The 21,713-nt window shown below is 38.6% G+C and overlaps 1 protein-coding gene across 2 annotated transcripts in view; it reads left to right on the top strand.

The window, feature by feature from the left end:
• The window catches only part of LOC126419086 (uncharacterized), a 91,686-nt gene extending 84,344 nt beyond the window's left edge, over nt 1-7,342 (top strand). For both annotated transcript variants that reach the window (XM_050086175.1, XM_050086174.1), the window contains exon 6: nt 6,162-7,342. In XM_050086175.1, the coding sequence (XP_049942132.1) occupies nt 6,162-6,549 (388 nt within the window). In that variant the 3' untranslated portion in view covers nt 6,550-7,342. The remainder of the gene's footprint in view (nt 1-6,161) is intronic.
• Nucleotides 7,343-21,713: the final 14,371 nt, after the last annotated feature.

The raw sequence follows: 21,713 nt of genomic DNA, 5'->3' as shown, positions 1-21,713 counted from the left end.
GGCTATGAATTTTGAAATTCCCGTAGTGGCTTTCAGAGACAGTGAAGCAACCATTGCCTTGTGAGATTATTTATTGTTTTCTGTAGTATTGCCTTTTCAGGATAGCAATTCCTATCTTCCCTGGAGAGAGGAAAATCCAGGAACTGAGTTTGACTTTTATGCTGAGGGGTTGAAGACATACAATCTCCTTAGCTGTACATGTGCAACATTTCTTGCATTATCATTCATAAAAATCACCTACAAACAGACCTCAAGTTCAAACAAGCAGATGCCAGTGCAAATTCACCAGCAGAAATTCATGACCCCAAACCAGCTCTACAGTCATTGAAGTTCCAATAATCAGTCAAGTTTCAGCATCTTATAAAACAGCAACCTGATATTCTGTAGTGTCCATCACCTCCTCAGTAGCATATCTGTTTGTTGTCTTGAAGCTGAAAATCTTATTCAGTATTTGATGAAGTTAGCTCAAAATAAAATTTACTCGGCACCACAATTTAGGTTGCACTTTTTGCTAGCCTCAAAGACATGTTGTTTAGAGCCAGTTTTCCTCCTTTGTGAAATTATTAGAGCTTACAATCAGGTCGGGGTTCAAAAATAAGTAAGAGCCCAATGGTGGAATTACTCATATGAATTGCAAAGTTATGAATACACACATTTTCAAGCACTATCCAATAATCAGTGGTAGTTCTAACAAACCATCAAGCCAAGTAATCAGATGTGGCACAAAACACTATCCATATTTAGACAAAACATCACATACCATGTTGTAGTAATCTTTCAGAATAAAGTATACTAAAATAACTCACTTTGCCCACTCGTTAATTAAAGCCACACAACAATAACTCACTCACATTACAGTGATAGCTCAAATCTCCTACTAACTATAACACAGATCAGTCAAAATACCCAATAATTTGAGCTACAGAAAACACTTTGAAGTTTTTAGACATCAATAGTACCAATTTTTTACGACTGCAGGTACACACATTTCCATGAACAGACTGCACATATTTATAATGTGAGCAAATACCAGGAGCATAGGTGTTACATGCTTGTTAGCGTGACTAGGACTCAGTGCAGACTGACTGACTTCGAGAGATGTCTGACTATTTAAAAACTGATGTATGAACAAACTGTTATTTAGTCAATTGAAACATGTCCACACTTGTTGCAATGCTCCAATGCCATGCCAACACTGTGAATGAAGCTGTTCTGATGGTTATGGCCAGGAGGACAAGACGGCAGTCTTCTTGCTCTGTAGTCACGTTGTGTGTTCTAGTAACAACTCATTACTGTGTACGACCCTCTTCCTCCCTGTATGAGCTGCAGCATCTCGGAGTCCAATAACTCTGCCCTCTTCACACTCACATGCTGGTATTGCGCCCTTTGATGTTGAGGAAGCATACTGGCACTTACATGCACATTTACATTTTATTTCATGGCTCTGCACCGACTAAGAGTAGTGTAACACTGATGTTTCAGTCACACGAACGAGCACGCCATATCTGTGCAATTTTAATCACTTATGAAGGTTCCATTGTTCTCCACATCCTCTGATTTTGGAGTGATTCCAACGATTCCTTCTGGGCATTGCAATTTTCACACAGTAGTGTACATAAATATAGTTGTTCAAGATTTTGGGGTGTACTTCAATTGAAAATCACATATTACAAGTTTTTTCAAATCTTTGAGTTAAGCAACATTTTATTGGGGTTAGATTACAGGAAATTATTTAGTCACTTCCAGTGGATATTTACAAGGTGTCACTCAGCACTCAGTAAACTTAAGCTGTTGGCAATGACAGTACAGCAGTAATTTTTCCACAAAATCTAATGCTCATTGTTTGATGACAACTTTTGCTTCTCCTCCTGATTTACAAAGACTGGCCATCAGGTGCTATAAGGCAGATGGATCTGTCGGCCAATAGCACATTCTAAATTTTCATCAGAGAAATGTGTTTCCCTCAACTTTTAATTGTTTCCATCATGTTTTAAACCAGCTGTACTCAAAATGAAGGATACTTGTACATTTTAATAATTATGTGTGTTTTATATATCTCACTGAATGCATATGATCCAGTTCTATAATATTTTGTGAGGCTTGCACTGCCTATTAATGCTCAGTTCATGACTTGGCAATACCATCTTGTCATAAAATTATTGATTCTCTTCCCCCATCTGGGGACTGAAGGAAGAAAATTTTGGGTTTGTTATTCTATCAAGTTGTTATTAGATACAGAACAAAGCTCAGTTTGGGGAAAGGAACCATCCCAACATTTGCATTAAATCATTTTGGGAAACCACAGAAAACATAAATCTGCATGGCTTGGCAGGGATTTCAACTGCCATCCTCCCAAGTGTCAAACAATTATGGGATTAGACCAGGGATGGCCACGGCGTGCCAAACTGCACGTGTGTAAAGATGTGCTGCACACGTGCCGTCCAGGGCTATGTCCGCCTTGCCACTACTCGGCTTTCCTCGGTCTTTCGCAGCACTGCTCAGCACGGCGCGACATTAGACTAGCTGTGCGATGCGACATCTTTACATCTGGCATAGGGTGCGTTAGTTGATTCGTAGTGGCAGCCATGTTAATTCCTTGCTATTTGTTAGCGATTCGTAGGAAGTTTATAAGTACTGTACAGTGGTTGTTGCAATGGAACACACACTCACAAAGAGGCGGGGTAGTGACACAATTCCACGAGCCTTCAGAGCTGAATGGGAATTGCAATATTTTTTCGACAAGAAGATGAAAATTCTCAATGTCTATTATGCAGTCGCATACTCGCCGGGCACCGCAAATTTGCAGTAGAACGGCATTATAACACCACACACAAAGAACTTAATGATTTAGTTGGGGCTGATAGATCAAACAAGTTGGCGGAAGTAAGAAGACGTAGTGTTATGCAGCGAGACGGACCGAACGTGAGTACCCCTTACAAATCTTTGTGTTTCTGATGTTTCTATTCATAAATATTTGTCGTTAGAATTCGAATTTAGAGTTCACTCAATTTTTGTTTCCTTTTTTTTTTTAACCTGCAACTGAACCTGTCTTTAAGAGTAAGCTACCAAATAACGTTCAAAATTGCAAGAGCGAATAAGCACGATATTTTTGGTGTAATGCAGTTTCAAACCCAGTGTTATTGTTAATTTTCTGTAGGCGTACCAACAGCCAACAAAGATTCAGTATTGCTCAACATGATGTGTTGTACAGAGCTTAATATTATCAATGTCGTAATATGAAACTAAGCCACATGCTAGCAGAGCGGTATTCTTTACGCGAATGCACTGTCGCATGCGGTGTGTTCATAGTTCCGCGCATGCGCGCGCAGTCAGCTGGTGTGGTAGTGGGGGACGTGTAACATCATAAGGGAGCGATCCGCACGTGTGTGAAAGTCAGCACGTGTGCATGCACATGTGCCACATTCTTGGCCATCCCTGGATTAGACTGATAACAGTACAGTGGCATATAAAACCACCACAATGCCATCCTCTGTATTGAGGCAGCTAACAGGCATTTGCTATCCATTACCAACTACTTGTGGTCTGGCATATACAGTTTTATGTGTACCACACAGTCAGCAGTATTGAATACAATTATATACAATGCAGTGGAGTGAATGTTCATAAACTGAGTATGAGCAATGAGTCCACTAGCGATTTGCATTAAGCAGGGCCTAGTGGCACTTTTCATCTTAGGTGTTAAGCAGGCCAAGAATTATTTTAGATTTATGGAGATGCAGAGGTACTTTTTTTAACTCTGTGGTTTACAGAATTTTATCTGAGAACAGCAAGTACATTCTAGTTTGCACTGCTGAGTATACCTAAGGAATCCCATTTGTTGGTCTTAGTATTCCCTGAATACATTCTTATGATTTGCTTATGTAATTAATTTATGGTATTCAGTGCTATAAGAGCTCTTACAAGTGCCATTGCAGGTAAGGTGTAGTCGAGCTGCCAAGTCATGCATTTGCTCCAATGTCCTGAGCCTTTCAGGCCATCCATTACATGTACACAGCAGCTACAGAGGCCAGGTGGTTGATGACTCCCTTCTTCACATACAGTCAGGAGGAAGATATGCCACTCTAATGAGAATTTGGGGAACTGAAATTGCAAGTGAATCAGATAAGGTTGTCTGTCAGGGAAATGTTGCGGCATACGGTGCTCTCCTAATGTGTGCATTCTCATCACTGTTGAGGCTCAGGATCATGCCTGAGGGAGAAAGAGTGGCTAGGATTGAAGAACAACAAGCTGTTATCAGTGAAGTCAATGATTTTGGTGGTAGTGTTCCTCCTACTGGCCAGCTGAGTCAGCTGAAGCAGTTTTAAAGTGCTTGTGGATAGGGCACTGTCATACATTCCTCCTTTGGCAACAGAACCCATCAGTGTGCAGGCGTTATGGGGTAGATGCATGTATGCTGTCCTTTTACAGCATGTATTTTATATCATAACAAGAGGCCAGCATATGATCTAAAGGATGACCTATTGATGAATAGAACCCGTTACTTTGTCCTGGATGTTCATCAGAAACAGAGGTGCATTCTCGGTACAAAGGTGATATTGGGAATGCCCAAGAAAAGTGTGCTAGCATCATTCCTTGCCTTCATGTAGACAAATGATCTGTAAAATATGATGAACAATAATCTGAGACTATTTGCTGGTAATGCTGTTGAGTATGGGATGACACTTATGTATGGTATAAGTGTTGTCATTTTAGTGGCTGTAGTGGGAGTCAGGATAATGTGCACAGAATTTCTATTTACTGCTATGAATATAAATTTGTTTTAATTGTGGATAGGTGTATGTTAATGCAGATGGGCAGGAAAAACATTCCCATGAATTTTGAATTTATGGTATGTTGCTTGACTCAGCCAAAATATCAAGGTGTAACATTGTAAACAATGTGAAATGGAATCATCACATAAGGTGCGTCATAGGAAAGACAAATGACTGGCTACTGTTTACTGGGAGAGTTCTGGGAAAGTGTAGAGCACTTATAAAGGTGACTGCATACAGAAAACTTGTGTGATACTGGCAATTGCTTCAGTGTTTGGGAACCCTGATAGGGCAGGTTAAAGAAAGATATTGAAGCAATTCAGAGGCATGCTGTTAGATTTGTTACTGTTGGTTTGAGCAAGACAGGAGTGTACCAGACTGAAGTTGAAGCTATGTTTCAAAATGTACATTGTTGAATGAAATATGCATAGATGCAAATCTTTGGGGAAAAGAAAAATGATGGTCTTTTTGTGAAATGGTGTTGAGGAAATTTAGAAAACTAGCTCTGAATGATTCTACAACTTTTATTGTTCATCTTGTGTAATGACACAGGAACTAAGATGACACTACATAACTCTTCAGCTAAAATGCCTTTATAGTTGTTTTCATTTCTCTCTTCCCACTTTCCACCTTTTCTTACCATTCACACCCCCCTCATACTCCCCGAACTGGCTGCACCTGTTGGTTCATTATTAAAAAACTTTGACAATTAGTCATATAAAAATATCTATTATCTGTTATATTCCAAGACAACATACTAATATATACAGTAATCCTTTACGAACCCACACAGATTGTTTATTAATTCACATATATTTTGTAACATCCATTATTAATTTTCATGTTTAATGTCACCTATAACTAGAGTAGTCAGTGATATTATTTGTCCTGTAAATTATTTAATTCTAATTTTAAAAAATATCTGCATCTGCAGCCATACAGCATATCACTGTAAAGTGCATGGCAAAGAGTACCTTTCACTGTACGAGTAATTAGGGCCTCTTCCTGTTTCATTCACATATGGAGCATGGGAATAATAGTTTTAAACACCACAGTGGGTGGTGTAGTCTAATCTTGGCCTTGTGACCTCTACAGGAGCAATATGTGAGGGACTGTATATTCCCAGAGTCATCATTTAAAACTGGTTCTTGAAACTTTGTAGGTAGGCTTTCTCAAAATAGTTTGTGTCTGTCTTCAAGTGTGTTTTGCTAAAAGTAGCCACTGTGGTTACCGTGAAACAAATGCAGTTGTTTTCAGACAGTTCCTTAATTGTGTTGAAATGCACAGTGTTGCATATCACCTTCACAAATGATTCACAGAAACCATTAAAACCTATTCATATAATAATCCAAGGAAGAAATGACAGTGTGTGTTATTGTTTGTTGCCAGGATACCATCAGTGGTGCGGATGCCCAACCTACAGGAGCTCACGCTGTCCACTCTACAGCAGGTGCAGGTGTGGTTCATACTGGAACACCTGCTGCCAGCAGCACGGATGAGCTTGCGCCATCTTACAGTTGACACAGTCATGGTTCCATGCGTAGGGTCACACCGACTTGGTAACCTATTACTGGCTGCTCCCCTGCCTGCTATTGAGACACTTGCACTTCGTGGAAAGATCTTGCTGACTGCTAGCACGCTTCGCCACTTTGCCAATACAAACCCAAGTCTCAGATCATTGGGACGTGTAGAGTTTTGGGATCGAGTCACCAGTGAAGATTTGCGTTATCTGCGAGAAGACCTTTGTGGTGCTAATAAGCGTCTGACTATTTTATAGCTGTAATTTCAGAAACAAATTGTTTATTTTTTAAAAACAGGACTCTTTCTTGTTGGCATATATTTAATATCAATAAATTTCTGGTGACTAGATGGTTTTACGTGTGTTGGAATGTGCCAGTTTTGGATGGAGAGAGAGGGGAGGGGTGATTGTTACCAAAAAATATGCGACTGGATTAGCTACAAAGCTTGCAAATTTTATTGTGTCATTGCATTTTATTTATGTACTGAATGGTGATTGTCATTATTTTTTTACAAGTTTATCATAGGAGAAATGTGTCTTATGTATTACAACAGTGAGTAGTACTGATCTTTTGTGTCATTCAGACATGAAGAAGAAAAACATAATCATAAAAGCAAATGTGAATAAATAAAATACCATGAAATAATTGACTATGATATTGGAATTGCGATCGCTACTGAACTTCCTTGCTTTATACAAAAGATCTGTTATCAATAAGCGTTTAGGAGGATACATCCATATCATGTTGGAAAAAAAGTAAGAAGAATTTATTTGTTGAGGTGCTCTATGTTACGTCTTAGGTAAAAAGAAGATTCAGTATTAAATATGTGCATTATATGCTGATAAGCTGTAACTAACTATTTAACTAACAAACAACAATAAAACCTATCAATTGATGATGGTGCATGTTTTCACCAGTACAACAGTGGAAGTAAGTGCTCCTCACTACACTTTGATAGACAGTTCTATTGATCTGTGTATGATAGTTCTATAGATCCAGGATATGCCCTACAGGAAGACTCACTAATATATGATGTTTTTAATAAATGGCTATCTGTGCTTTATTTGGTGACATGAAGGCAGACCACAGATTTCCCGAGGGCTTGTCATCAGTTTTATTTGATAAAAACAAATGTTGTGAAAGTAATTTCTTAACTTGGATCTGTTAAGGCAGATGTTTTAATCTCTAGTAAAGTAACTGGCCTATTTTTCCTGAAACAATGTCAGTCCCATTTGTTTGGAGTATTTTATCATAGTCTGTTATTTGTTTTTCTTTTGCAATACTCACACACACAAACACATCACACTAAGAAAAGTAAAGCCATCTGATGAAGGTTTAAACCTTTGAAACATGCCGTGGAGATAAATAAACTGTGACTGGTAACAGTAGACTTGTTATTTCATTCACACTGTGGACAGAGGTCCGTACAGTCTTGTTCTGAATGGAAGTAGCATTCCTGTCAACGGAAAACAATGACATCAGGGCACGAGGTAGTTTTGCTGGGTAGTCTCCTATCCCTAACAGCCACATACATGGTGACAGATGGCGCAGCATGGCACAGAGAAGATGCCTACCATACTCCATGTGGTGGAGGGCCATAGGAATAATAGGCGCAGGACAATCGCAAATTGATACGGCTTGACAGCTTAATGTGAATCGTTCTGTTGTTTCTTGGATGCTGTGACAGGTCATGCAGACCGAAACTGTATTTGGAAGACTGGAGCATGGCCGATCATGCGTGATATCAGAAAGAGAGGACCTTTATTTGGCTGTAAGGGCATGATGGTACCACCTTACTAGTGCACAGCAACTGGCATCTGACCTCGCAGCATCCGATGGACAAGTTGTATCGAGACAAACAGTGTACAGAAGGTTTTGGCAGAGTGGCCTTTATTGTCATAGACCTGCCGTATGTGTACCCCTGGCACGTCTTCCCAGAAGGGAACGTCTAGAGTGAAGTCATCAACATGCCTTGGATGATCGAACAGTGGGTCAATCTTCTTTCCACAGATGAGTCCCAATACAGTCTAGAGATTGATTCTTGACAGATTAACCTCTGGAGATAACGTGGAACATGACTTTGGGACACACACATTGTGGAAAGAGAGCAATATTGAGTGGATTCCTAATGGTGTGGGCAGGAATTATGTTGACCACTTGAACACCACTTCATGAAATGGTACAGGTGAATCAGCAAGGTTTAGCTGATGACAGGTATCATGACAAGATCTTGGGACCTCATGTGCGGTTGTTGTGAGGTGCTGTGGGGCCAAACTTCGTATTGATGGATAATAATTCTCAACCTCATAAAGCATGGGTGGTTGATGTTTTCTTGGAAATGGAAGATATTGCATACACAGCGTGGCCCGCTCACTCTCTCAATTTGAATCCCATACAGCACACCTGAGATGCACTAGGGAGATGGGCTGGCTGCATCACATTAACATCCACCAACCACGCTCCAAGATTTGCGAGGAGCTCTGCAGGAAGAATGGGCGTTATTGACTCAGTGTGAGATTGATGACATCATTCACAATGTACCCCATCATTGTGAGGCCTGCATTACTACCAGAGTTGGTCACACCCCATACTGAGCATAGTAACCAGTTATCGGAATGTGTGTGCAAATCCGTCAAGTTGAAAAAAATGAAGAGTAGTTTTGTCTACCATGATCCATATTGCAGTTAATTATGTTCTATATTTTTTACATTGTTTCTACTTTACTGTCACCTGTTCACATTGTTTTGTAGCAAAATAAACGCAAACTTTCAAACTTTCCATTTGTTGCTTTAATTTTGGACACCAGTGTATTTATCTCAATCCCCCAACAGTCATATAATTTTTCATACTAGATATTATACACATTTAATTCATAAAAGTTTTAAATTTTTAAACGTGAGACCTTTAACAGAAGCAAAATAAAAGAGCAATAAATATTTTATAACTGTGTATGCACTAATGACCTTGGCATCATTTCACCATTAACATCTTTGCATGTTTTAAAGGGTATGTGACTTCTTTAATGAGCTGATGCTTTCTTTTATTGAAACTGGTAGTAAATAAAAATTTTATTCATCTTAAAATACGTATTAAAATACAAAACAGCAACAAGTGAACAAATCTTAAAAATTTTTTACATTAAGTAATTAATAATTCCCTTGGCTAATGAACATGCCATGGTTAATAAATTAACAAAGAACAAACAACTCACACCAGAACATAAAACACAGTGACAAACAATAAATGAGAATGCAGAATTCTTACTTTATACAAATGTAACTGCACCAGTCATTTTTAGAAAAGGTATATTACATGCTATACTAAATAAAGATTAACAACATTCAGTTTTTATTCTGTGAGTACAACAGATGTGAGAATATTAAAATAAAAAGTATAAATTACCCATATGTTGTAATATATATGGCTAATGGCATTCATACATATGTAACATCTGACCAGATGTATATTGTTAGAGTCATGTTAGTGAGAATGGTGTTTCCTTCATATTGTGGATGAGGATACAGTGTATTATTTCATTAGAAAATCGTTGCGTGAGTGATTATTTGAAACAATGTTACTATAAATTATTTTCATTTAGTATCAGACATGTTTGTTATGCAGGAAACAAGAGAGGAGCTCTTGCTGTTTAAATGAAAACATATTTTTTTTTGTAATAAACTGAAAGCTGCTATGTTACTGGAAGGAACTGCATTTTTTGGATAGAAACTGTGTGCCAATTATAACATTGTTCCTTAAATTAAAAGGAAAACACCACAATTTGTGTGCTGTTTTAGTACAATAAACTTGCTAACCAATGTTGAAGTTTAAGATTCTACTGTAGCCATTTGACACATTGCTCCAGTTTTTTAATATAAAATACAAAAGATGACTGGAATGAAATATGTATGTTGACTTCAAAATTTTCTTTAATACACTTGAATTTCAGTACTGATGATGTAACGTACATTAACAACAACAAAAGCCACAAAACAATAAATTTTTGGCTTTTAAACATCTTATAACAATTTGTATATTAAAAATAATGTTAACAATGTGTAAAATTTAAAAAATTAAAACCTTAACTGCACATTTAGTTTTTTCTTGTACCAGAAATCTGGTTTGCACAGAGAAATTAAAATATATTTAATAAAATATAAAACTTTGGAATTTGTTAATAAAACTGTGTAAAACATTACATCATACCTTTGCTGAACATTTAAAATACATTTAATTTAAAAAGTAAATAATGCTTAAAATTTTGCAGAAACATGTTCTGATAAAAATTAAAATTTGTTTTCGTACTACAATGCACAGAATATTAAATGTTACTGAATGATAGGTGCAATGAGGAAAGTGTCCTCAAAAGATATTAACTTTGTCTACACCTCACTCAATGTGAAAGACAAGGACAATAGCCACTGAAATGAGTTTATGAGTTGCTGTTGACTTGAGCAAGCTCTTTGCATAACACTAAGCTTCTGATGTACTTAAAATAATGAGAAATTAATAAATAAAAATGCATTACATTTAGTGTGAAAATGCAGTTGTGTTAATAATGAAAATTAAAAAAAAAATATGAGCTAAAAATTATTCGAAGTTAGTAACAAGTTTTGAGTATTATAATAAATTTTCAACTTAAACCATAGGTAATACATGAAAACCTGTATACCTATCCTCACTTAGAACAGCTGCATTATTACAAACTACTAATGCAGTTTAAATGTAGCAACACCTTTGTTGTCAGAATACTGTCTGTCAGCCACATTTTTCACACCATAGTGTTATATTTATTCATCTTAACCTACACCTGCCATAGCATGCTTCTTTTCTTTTTTGACAACTCAACCCCTGTACAAAATAATTTGATATCTGTTCATCACATAAATCTTATATTTTCTGTTATGTGCTCACGACTAGAAAACAGGCCTTTAGCCAAGCAATTGTTTCAAACATAACTACATTGTCTTTCTTTCATTACATTAACCTATAGTTGAGTGTCTCTGAGTAACTATGAGAATGAAAGTGACCACTTGCTAGGTGTACTGGAATATTAGAACACTTTTAGAGACACTTTTTCTGAAGTAATATAGCATAGACTAGCTACTGATCATTTCCATCTATTGTTTGGAGCATGATGTGTTGCTCTGCTGCACGTAATTCATCCACTCCCACATCTCCATTATCAATGGGGTGATAACTATGGTTTATACCATGATCCTCCATTACAGGCTGCAGACCAAAGTCACTGAAGTTTGCCTCCTGTTGTCTTCCCACATCAAGCATCCATTCCTGGTTCACACTTGGCTCTGGTGACAGCTCAGTCTGAAAAATTGGAGATGTAAACGATTTCAGTCACAAAATTGGTGATACTAATATTTTACATTTGTTCTCTTCATGAGACGTAGCTGGATATTTGACACAAGAAATGCAATGATATGAAGAAATATGTTTTAATTCAGAGTGGTAAGTAAAAGTCAAAGCATTCTAACTTCCTGCTAAAATAGTGCCCATAGGTGTTTTACAGTGGGTATTATTACTACCAGTTTACAAAGTGCAGCTTTGTGAACTTAAAGATTACAGATTCTTATCAAAATAATGTCAAAAGCATCTGATCATATCTGCCTAGGAAACTTATAGCATTTGCACAACTGTGACTAACCACAGCATAGATCCACAGAAATTCTGAATGGTTTCAGAGGAATTTTGGACTACTAATTATACAGTAACATGCTTTACTTCCATCAGTAAAGGTGGAAGTTAGCCCTAGATACTCTGGTATTAAACAGACCACTAATACATCATAATGTCTGGGCAGGTTGTATGTTGATCCAGAAGAGCTACAAACAGACCAGACCTTATTGATAGTGTCAGTATAGAGCCAGGGTAATTGATCAAGTTGTCATCATACCAATGATGGTTACTAAAGTTAATAAACGAAGAAAGCTAGGAGAGTATTCTTGCTAAAAAGAGCAGATGGACATAGAGAAATTATGGGCAAAGTTTAAACCGATTTTGAAAGTATGTACCGACTAAGTAGATTAAGGAGAGAAAAGCCTCAGCATGGTTTAACAAAAAAATTGTAAAATGCTGAGGGAGCAGATGCTGTTGCACTCTTGGTTCAAGAAAGGATGCACAAAAGTTAGTAGAAATTCGTGCATCTGTAAAAGTGTTGATGTGCGAAGCATACAACCACTTTCACTGTTATACCTTAGCAAAAACTCTAGTCCTACAGAAATCGCTAACCAGGTCAATGGCTTCTATCTAGTCACCCAGTGGCCAGCCTGGTGTGGAATTTTGCATTTAAGAAGTCGTACACACAGGAGGATTATACAAACAGACCACTATTTTACAGTCATACAAACTCCCAGCTTGCATTTATTGCAAATCTCTCACCCAATGCAAAGTTTCAAATTACTGGTAAGAAGCAGATGTGAGTACTGTAGATAAGACTGGCAAAAGAATTAACCCCCAAAACTACAGACCAGTATAGTTGACATCGGTTTGCTGCAGAATTCTTGATCATATTCTGAGCTTGAATACAATACATTTCCTCAGGACAGAAAAGCTTCTCTCCACAAATCATCATGGATTTAGAAAGCATTGTTCATGTGTGAAACTCATTACAACATCCACAGAACCATGAGTGAAGGGCAAACAGGCACAATCTATGTTCCTAGATTTCTGGAAAGCATTTGATGTGGTGCCTCACTACCGACTGTTATCAGAAATGTGAGCAGCATGAAGACAAAGAGTGACAGAGCCCAGTACATTGTTCTCCGTGGCGAGTGATCATCTGAATTGAAGGCACCATCAGAATTGCCCCAGGGAAGTGTGGTATGATGGCTCGTATTATCTGTATACATAAATGATCTGACAGGCAGGGTGAAAAGCAATCTGAGGCTGTTTGCTGAAGAGGATATGGTGCATGGCAGTATGTCGTCTTTGAGTGGTTGTAGGGGGGTACAAGATGACTTAAAACAGTTTTTCTATTTCGTGTGATAAATGGCAGCTTGCTCTAAATGTAGAAAAATTTAGGTTAATGCAGATGAGTAGGGAAAAAATCGAATAATATTCTAATACAGCATTAGTAGTGTGCTGCTTGACTCAGTCACATGAATTAAATATCTAGGAGTAATGTTGCAAAACAATATGAAGGGGGATAAGCACATAAGGACAGTAGTAGGAATGGTAAATATTTGGATTATCGGGAGAATTTTAGGAAAGTGTAGCTCATGTACAAAGGAGACTGCATAAAGAATATTAATACATCCCCCTCATTAATATTGCTCGAGGGTTTGTGATCTGCACCGTTTCAGATTAAAGGAAGACATCAAAGCAATTCAAAGGCTTGCTGCCAGATTTGTTGTGACAGGTTCAATCAACACAGAAGCATTATGGAGATACTTCATGAGCTCAAATTGGGATCCCTGGAAGGAAGACAATGTTTTTTTCCTGAAACGCTATTGAGAGAATTTAAAGAACCGGCATTTGAAGCTGACTGCAGAACAATTCTATTGCTGCCAACATGCATTTTGTTCAAGGACCACAAAGATAAGAGAAATTAGGTCTCATACCGTGGCATATAGATAGCTGTTTTTCCACAGCTCAATTTGTGTGTGGCACAAGAAAGAAAATGACTAATAGTGGTACAGGGTACCCTCGATCATGTGCCATACGGTGGCTCTTGAACTACATATGTAGATGTAGATAAAGAGATGGAAATTTGTCCTTGTCCACAAAGACCATGTGTCAACAGCACTAGGAGTATGAACTGGTGCTTGCTTATATTGCAAGATAAATTTGTCCCATGGGAAGCAGCTTGATACCTAAAATTCCCCCGATTGTCATTGGCCATTATTTACTACAAAAGAGGAATAATAGGCCCAACAGAACACAGTGAAACTGCAGCACACACTACAACAGGGCAGTTCCTTGTTTAAGGTTAGGAAGTAAATCTTCACCTGTACTCTGCAAACCATTGCGAAGTGCAAGGCAGTGTGTATGTCCCTTTGTACCAGTTATTATGGCTTATTCAAATTTCATTCACATAGGAAGTGCAGAGAAGAATGAGTGCTTAAATACTTGTGTGCACACTGTAATTAGTCTAATGTTTTCTCGATGATTCCTGTGGGAGTGATACATATGTGATTACAGTATATTCCTATTTTCATTACTTAGTTCTAGACACTTTCTACATAGGCTTTCGCAGGATATGTTGCAGATGGATATACCATTTCAGTTTTTTCATCTCCTTTGTGTTACTGTTCCATGGATCAAATAAACCTGTGACCATTCATGCTGCCCTTATTTATATCTGTTCAGTACCTCATGGTTGTCCTGTTTGGTACAGGTCCCACACGCTTGAGCAATGTTCTCGTGTCTTGTCTGCAATCTCCTTAGTGGACTGATTGCATTCCCCAGTATTCTACCTGTGAACCAAAGACTGCCCCCTGCTTTACCTATGAGTGAAACTGTATGATCTTAGAATTTCATATTGTTTGTATGAGTTGGTTGTTCCTGTCTGTGACTCACTGGTATTGGAGTCATTTAGTCATTTTTCATTATTTTTTTTTTCATTTTGTGAAGTGCACTACTGTTCATTTGTGAACATTTAAGGCAAGTTACCAATTTAACAACTTTAAAATCTTATCAAGATATAAGAGAATATTTGTGCAGCTTTTTCCAGACAGTACTTCATTATAGAGAAGTGATTTGTCTGTGAAAAGTCTGAGGCTACTCTTAATACTGCCGGCAAGGACATTAATATGCAACATAAACAGCAAGGCCCCAACAAATTTCCATGAGGCATGCCTGAGGTTACTTTACATTTGACGATGATACTCCATCCTAGATAACATGCTTTTCTTCGGCACCAAGAACTCCTCAATCCAGTCACAAATCTCCTTTGTTACTCTGCATGATTGTACTTCCAACATGGAACACATGTGGTATTGAGTCTAATGCTTCTTGGAAGTCAAGAAACATCAGATTTATCTGGCTGCCTTGATCTTCTCCTGCCTTCTTGTACACGGATGTGATCTGTGCTTTCTTCCAACTACTATGCACGGTGTTAAATAACAGTGAAGTTAATTTGAGTGTGTTAGCATGAGTTTTGTAACATATTAAGTTATTTATTCAACCAGCCATTTATCATTGCAACATTGGTTGATATACACTGAAGTTAAGCCTCAATATACAAATGAAGACAAAGAAATACCATCAAATTTCCATCCAATTTCATTTTTGCCAGCACTGCAAAAATTTTTAAAAAGGTAATATACAGGCAGCCACTTAACATTTAGACTACAAATAATAATGGAAATTGCAGTATCAAAAGACAACAACGTGGAAAAAATAAGACTGCTGCTCACCACATATATGAGATGCTGAACTCACAACGAGAAAGAATACTATAAATATTTAAACTTTCAGACAAAGTCCTTACTCAGCTGTAGAACTCTCACGCATACACAACAACTCACACACATGGCTGCTGTCTTTGGGCACTAAGGCTTGACTGTACACACAGATAGTAGCCATGTGTGAGTGAGCAGTGAAGCAGACAAGCTGTTTGGATAATCCCTTCCAGCACAAGTTCTCTGAACAATGCAGATGGGAATTGTTTCTCCAGCATATCTTGCAATCCCCTTGGCCTAAACCTCTGTTATCCTGTTGCCACTGCCTCACCTTGCCTTTTCCCTTCTCTCTTCGGCCCACACCACTCCTTCCCCATCAAGATCATGCCCTATCTTCTCCCACCACTCTTCCTACCCCCCCCCCCCCCACTCTCCCCCCCCCCCCCACTCTTCCCGCCCTTCTCCCCTCTTCACCACAATCTTCCTCTCCTTTTCCCCCCTCTCCCTTATCCTGTATCTCTTTTTGTCTTATCTTCTGCACTCTTTAGTCTTATTGTGTGGCTGTGTAGCCATTTGTCCAAAGGCCTGCCTCTTTCCCACTACACCCTCTTTGTACCCTTCCCTACCGTCTTCCAACTTCCATCAGCTCAGGCAACTGCTTTCAATAAACAATTATTAAGAATCAATCTTGCAGTGGCCACAGGTGTGTGCGTTTGGCTGTCTGTATGGTTGTATGTGTGAATGTGTGAACTTTTGCTAGGAAAAGGGCAAGAACTTAAAAGCTAATGTGAATACTGTTTCCTGTTATGTTTGTGTGCTCCACGCATTGGTGCACTATAGATGAATGCCAGCCTTTCCCATATTTTTCATATTGCTCCATCCAGAAATTTCCATTATGTCATAAATAATGTACCTCTTTTTCAAACCAGAAGTTCATTTTGTGGAATAAATAGTAGAAATGAGAACAATCTACATAAAGTTTTAAGGAATCAGAATCTTTATTTAGACTGGTCACTCACTTTGGTCCACAAAGGTGTCCATTCTTAGGAGACTGTTAAAGTTTTAAAGATGGACAACTCTTAGAAATCCAGTGATTTAGTAGAATCAGTTGCTTTATGTATGATATGTGACTACATTAGCTTAAGAATGATCTTGGAATCTCTGTGTATGTATACGTTTACATGTTTATGATAAGTTTTGGTATTGTATACGTGTCAGATTTTTTCTACTTATTCCACATTCATGAGGACTATTTCAATTAGGATCCATTGAAGGAACATTAGCATAACTCTTTTTTTAGGATTCCATACCTCATTCAGTAAAAATGGAACCCTTATGGGATCAATTTGTTATTCATCTGTCTGCCCGTCTGTGAAGACCCCCTTTTCTCTGTACGTATCGAGTTTATGTCAAATACTGAGGGTTACAGTCACTTGGCAGTGTGAAACATTTAAGCTTCTAAGTCAATGCAACCAAAAGATACGACCATTTGTGTCACATATTTTGATACTCACAAACTCACTCCTCAAAACCCATGGAGTTCTTCCCATTGACCTACAATCATGAAATTTTGGCATGAAATAAGATTTCACATTTCAATCAAAAGAAAAGATCCAAAAATTGTTAATTTGTAATAATATCACATAAAAAATATTTTTTGCCATTTTTGTTCATTTATTAGGAATCGGTGAACTTATGAACTTAAAATTTATGTCAAATACTAAGGTCTTTGCTTCCTTGGTGGTGAAAACAAATTAAGCTTCTAAGTCAGCGCAGTCAAAAGATGCAGTCATTTACATCACACGTTTTGATACTCAAAAAACTCACTCATCAAAAACTGTAAATTCATTTGCTTCCTTGGTGGTGAAAACAAATTAAGCTTCTAAGTCAGCGCAGTCAAAAGATGCAGTCATTTACATCACACGTTTTGATACTCACAAACTCACTCATCAAAAACTGTAAATTCATTATCTATATACACCACTGGCCATTAAAATTGCTACACTACGAAGACGACGTGCTACAGACGCGAAATTTAACTGACAGGAAGAAGATGCTGTGATATGCAAATAATTAGCTTTTCAGAGCATTCACATAAGCCCAGGTGCCAGTGGCGACACCTACAACATGCTGATTGGTTCAAATGGCTCTGAGCACTATGGGACTCAACATCTTAGGTCATAAGTCCCCTAGAACTTAGAACTACTTAAACCTAACTAACCTAAGGACATCACACACACCCATGCCCGAGGCAGGATTCGAACCTGCGACCGTAGCAGTCCCGCGGTTCCGGACTGCAGCGCCAGAACCGCTAGACCACTGCGGCCGGCTCAACATGCTGACATGAGGAAAGTTTCCAACCAATTTCTCATACACAAACAGCAGTTGCCAGCGTTGCCTGGTGAAACGTTGTGATGCCTCGTGTAAGGAGGAGAAATACGTACCATCACATTTCCGACTTTGATAAAGGTCGGATTGTTGCCTGTTGCGATTGCAGTTTATCGTATCGCGACATTGCTGCTCGCATTGGTCGAGATCCAATGACTATTAGCAGAATATGGAATCAGTGAGTTCAGGAGGGTAATACGGAACGCCATACTGGATCCCAATGGCCTCATATCACTAGCAGTCGAAACGACAGGCATCTTATCCGCATGGCTGTAATGGATCGTGCAGCCACGTCTCGATCCCTGAGTCAACAGTTGGGGACGTTTGCAAGACAACAACCATCTGCACGAACAGTTCAATGATATTTGCAGCAGCATGGACTATCAGCTCAGAGACCATGGCTGCGGTTACCCTTGATGCTGCATCAACAGACAGGAGCACCTGCGATGGTGTACTCACGAATGGCAAAATGTCATTTGTTTGGATGAATCCAGGTTCTGTTTACAGCATCATGATGGTTGCATCCGTGTTTGGTGACATCGTGGTGAACGCACATTGGAAGCGTGTATTCGTCATCGCCATACTGGTGTATCACCCAGTGTGATGGTATGGGGTGCCATTGGTTACACGTCTCGGTCACCTCTTGTTCGCATTAACGGCACTTTAAACAGTGGACATTATATTTCAAATGTGTTACGACCCGTGGGGCTCTACCTTTCATTCAATCCCTGCGTAAAACTGCATTTCAGCAGGATAATGCACGACCGCATGTTGCAGGTCCGGTACGGGCCTTTCTGGATAGAGAAAATGTTCGACTGCTGCCCTGGCCAGCACATTCTCCAGATTTCTCACCAATTGAAAACGTCTGGTCAATGGTGGCCGAGCAACTGGCTCGTCACAATACACCAGTCACTACTCTTGATGAACTGTGGTATCGTGCTGAAGCTACATGGGCAGCTGTACCTGTACACGCTATCCAAGCTCTGTTTGACTCAATGCCCAGGCGTATCAAGGCTGTTATTACAGCCAGAGGTGGTTGTTCTGGGTACTGATTTCTCAGGTTCTATGCACCCAAATTGCATGAAAACGTAATCACATGTCATTTCTAGTGTAATATATTTGTTCAATGAATACACGTTTATCATCTGCATTTCTTCTTGGTGTAGCAATTTTAATTGCCAGTAGTGTACATAATTAAGTCTTTACAGAATCCTCAGAGCAAGCGTCCCACTCACACTTGTCCGGTTATTTATAAATACATATTACGTATTCTTGTTTTATGATGTGTTCTGTTTCCTTGAGGACCTCTTTACTATGGGTTTGTGAAACATAAGTATATCAAATCTAATTAACTTTTCATAATTTTCTAACTGCATCCTTTGTAGAGCAAAATATCTATTTTGATTTTAGATGCATTATCTCAGAAGATTTATTCCAGGCATTATTGAGTGATATTATGCTAGCAATACCATCTGCAGTTCAACACAGTGAGGCAAATTTCTAAGTGCGCAGCAGACAAAACTGACGTTTTTGGTTTACTTATCCACATGTTGTCGACACCTCAGTAGGGTGTCCTCCTGGATGTGTAAGAATTTTACACATATTTTCATTTAGTGTATGTACATTGGTCTATATATCTGGTACCTATATTTTATTTTATTTGCCTGTAACTGCATTTTTTAAGATTACTAATTAAGGAGCTTATTTTTCTCTAGGCTCTGTCTGATATGGGTAGGTTTGGGCACTTGAGAATTTACTTGTATTATAAGTATAATTCACACGGCACACTCTGTTTGACGATCTGTGATCTTAGAGACTCTCGTTGCAAAGACTCCTTTAAATAATGTGTAATACATATATGTTACTTGCAATGTCAGGATTAGCTTTTATAAACTTGTTTTCTACATCAACAGTAGTAATTAGACAAGAGCAACATCAACATTACACATTCTGCAATGATTAACAATGCAAGGTTGTTGGCGTGGCATATCACATACCTTGATGTCACGGGGAGTGAGTGGTGCGAGCACCACCTGCTTGTGGCCTGCATGAGGCAGCAAGCGACACACTACTGATGCACCCGTTGGTGTTCGCAGCAGAGCCAATCCTGCTCCTCGCTTGTTCGGTGATGACACTGATGCCCCTGTAGCTGATACTGCTGCCGTTGAGGGTGAAGATGGGACTGGTTGCATTTGGCTATTCCCTGGATGCAGCACCTGTACCAGAGTGTGCTTAATTCATGATCCAGATTTTCAAAGAAAAAAGTTCAGTACTTACTGTCTTATCAGTGTTGGGGACATCACATATTGCATGAAGCAGAGCTGCTGCATTACTGTCCATAAAAATCTAGGGAGCTCACAGAAGTCAATACTGTCTCTTCTTATAAGAATCCTGACTTCATTAAACACAGTGTTTCTACAGTAGAGGAAATTGAATACAAAAAGACCTCCTGTACAGAAAAATGGGGATATATGAGCATCTGATGCAGAAAATACTAAATGAAGTTTGGACCTGTTATTGTAGAGAGGTACGATTTTAACTGATACCTGTGATTTATAACTGCTCCAATGAGGCACTAATCTGAGCACCAGATGTAGGTACAAGAGTTACTGGTAAAGTAAAAATGTAAGTTCAATAGAAACCAAAGAAAAGTTTTTTCATAATTGACAGCGTTGCATCTGTTCTTCTGTCTGAATGAAATTCTGAAATTCACTAGAAGTCAGCTGCAGCACTGTTGTGCTAGAAAAATAAGGCCAAAATAACTGTGTCAATTCCAATCATGCAATGTGCATAATTAATGTTATGACAGAACTGAGAAATTATTTTCTTGATTGCATTAGGATGGCCAATAAAAGTCAGGTAACTGACCAAGCTTGAAACAATGAGCAGTAATCAGTGTAATGGAATGACACACATTCACCATCAAAGACAAAATTCCAAACCTCTACTTTGTGAAGAAGAATCGTGGTGACTGGGTTTTAAGACTTCAATTAATTTCCACCCCAAGGACACAGTGTTAATGCTGATGTGTATTGTGAGGTGATAAAAATATTACGAATGGTGTCTTGGATCTTTACAGTCTGTTGGATAGGGCATTTTGACATATGCAATGCACAGTCCAAGTCTCACTAAAAAAGCCTTCATTGTTTCAAACTGCAGGATGTTTATTATTGAACTTTTGCTACTTGAGCCAGTGTAGATAGAAAACTATTTACCACATGGGCACTCAACTTACAGGACTGTTGTTCAGACTGTGCACTGCAGAATTTGTGTTTTTAGTAGTGTTTAGTGTCATCACTTGCTATTAGGTGACAAAAGTGGTACGGAGATGTATGGTTGAAACACAAGCACTGGTGTGCTATACGGTTGCGGAAGGTCAAATTTTGGCCTGGAAAAGGTGAGCAGCATTTTAATCATAAAGCTCTTTTATCAAAACAGCTGTGCATATTGACATATTAAAGGAATACAGAGAGGTCCTCTTTCCACACTGGAGTTGAAGAACATGAGTCGAAAGTTCAAATTAACTGGAAATTTGGAAATTGCTCCTTGGTAAGGCTGGCAGCCAATTGCACCACAAATTACTGTTGCCATGGATGAGAATGCTGAACACAATGTGTGATCGTCACACAGAGCACAAGCTCTGTGACAACAGTTGAAAATTCCATGATCCACTGTTT

Source organism: Schistocerca serialis, chromosome 9, assembly GCF_023864345.2.
Source record: "Schistocerca serialis cubense isolate TAMUIC-IGC-003099 chromosome 9, iqSchSeri2.2, whole genome shotgun sequence".
Lineage (NCBI taxonomy): Eukaryota > Metazoa > Arthropoda > Insecta > Orthoptera > Acrididae > Schistocerca > Schistocerca serialis.
Note: the sequence above shows the minus strand (reverse complement) of the source record. Positions and strands in the feature narration are given on the sequence as shown.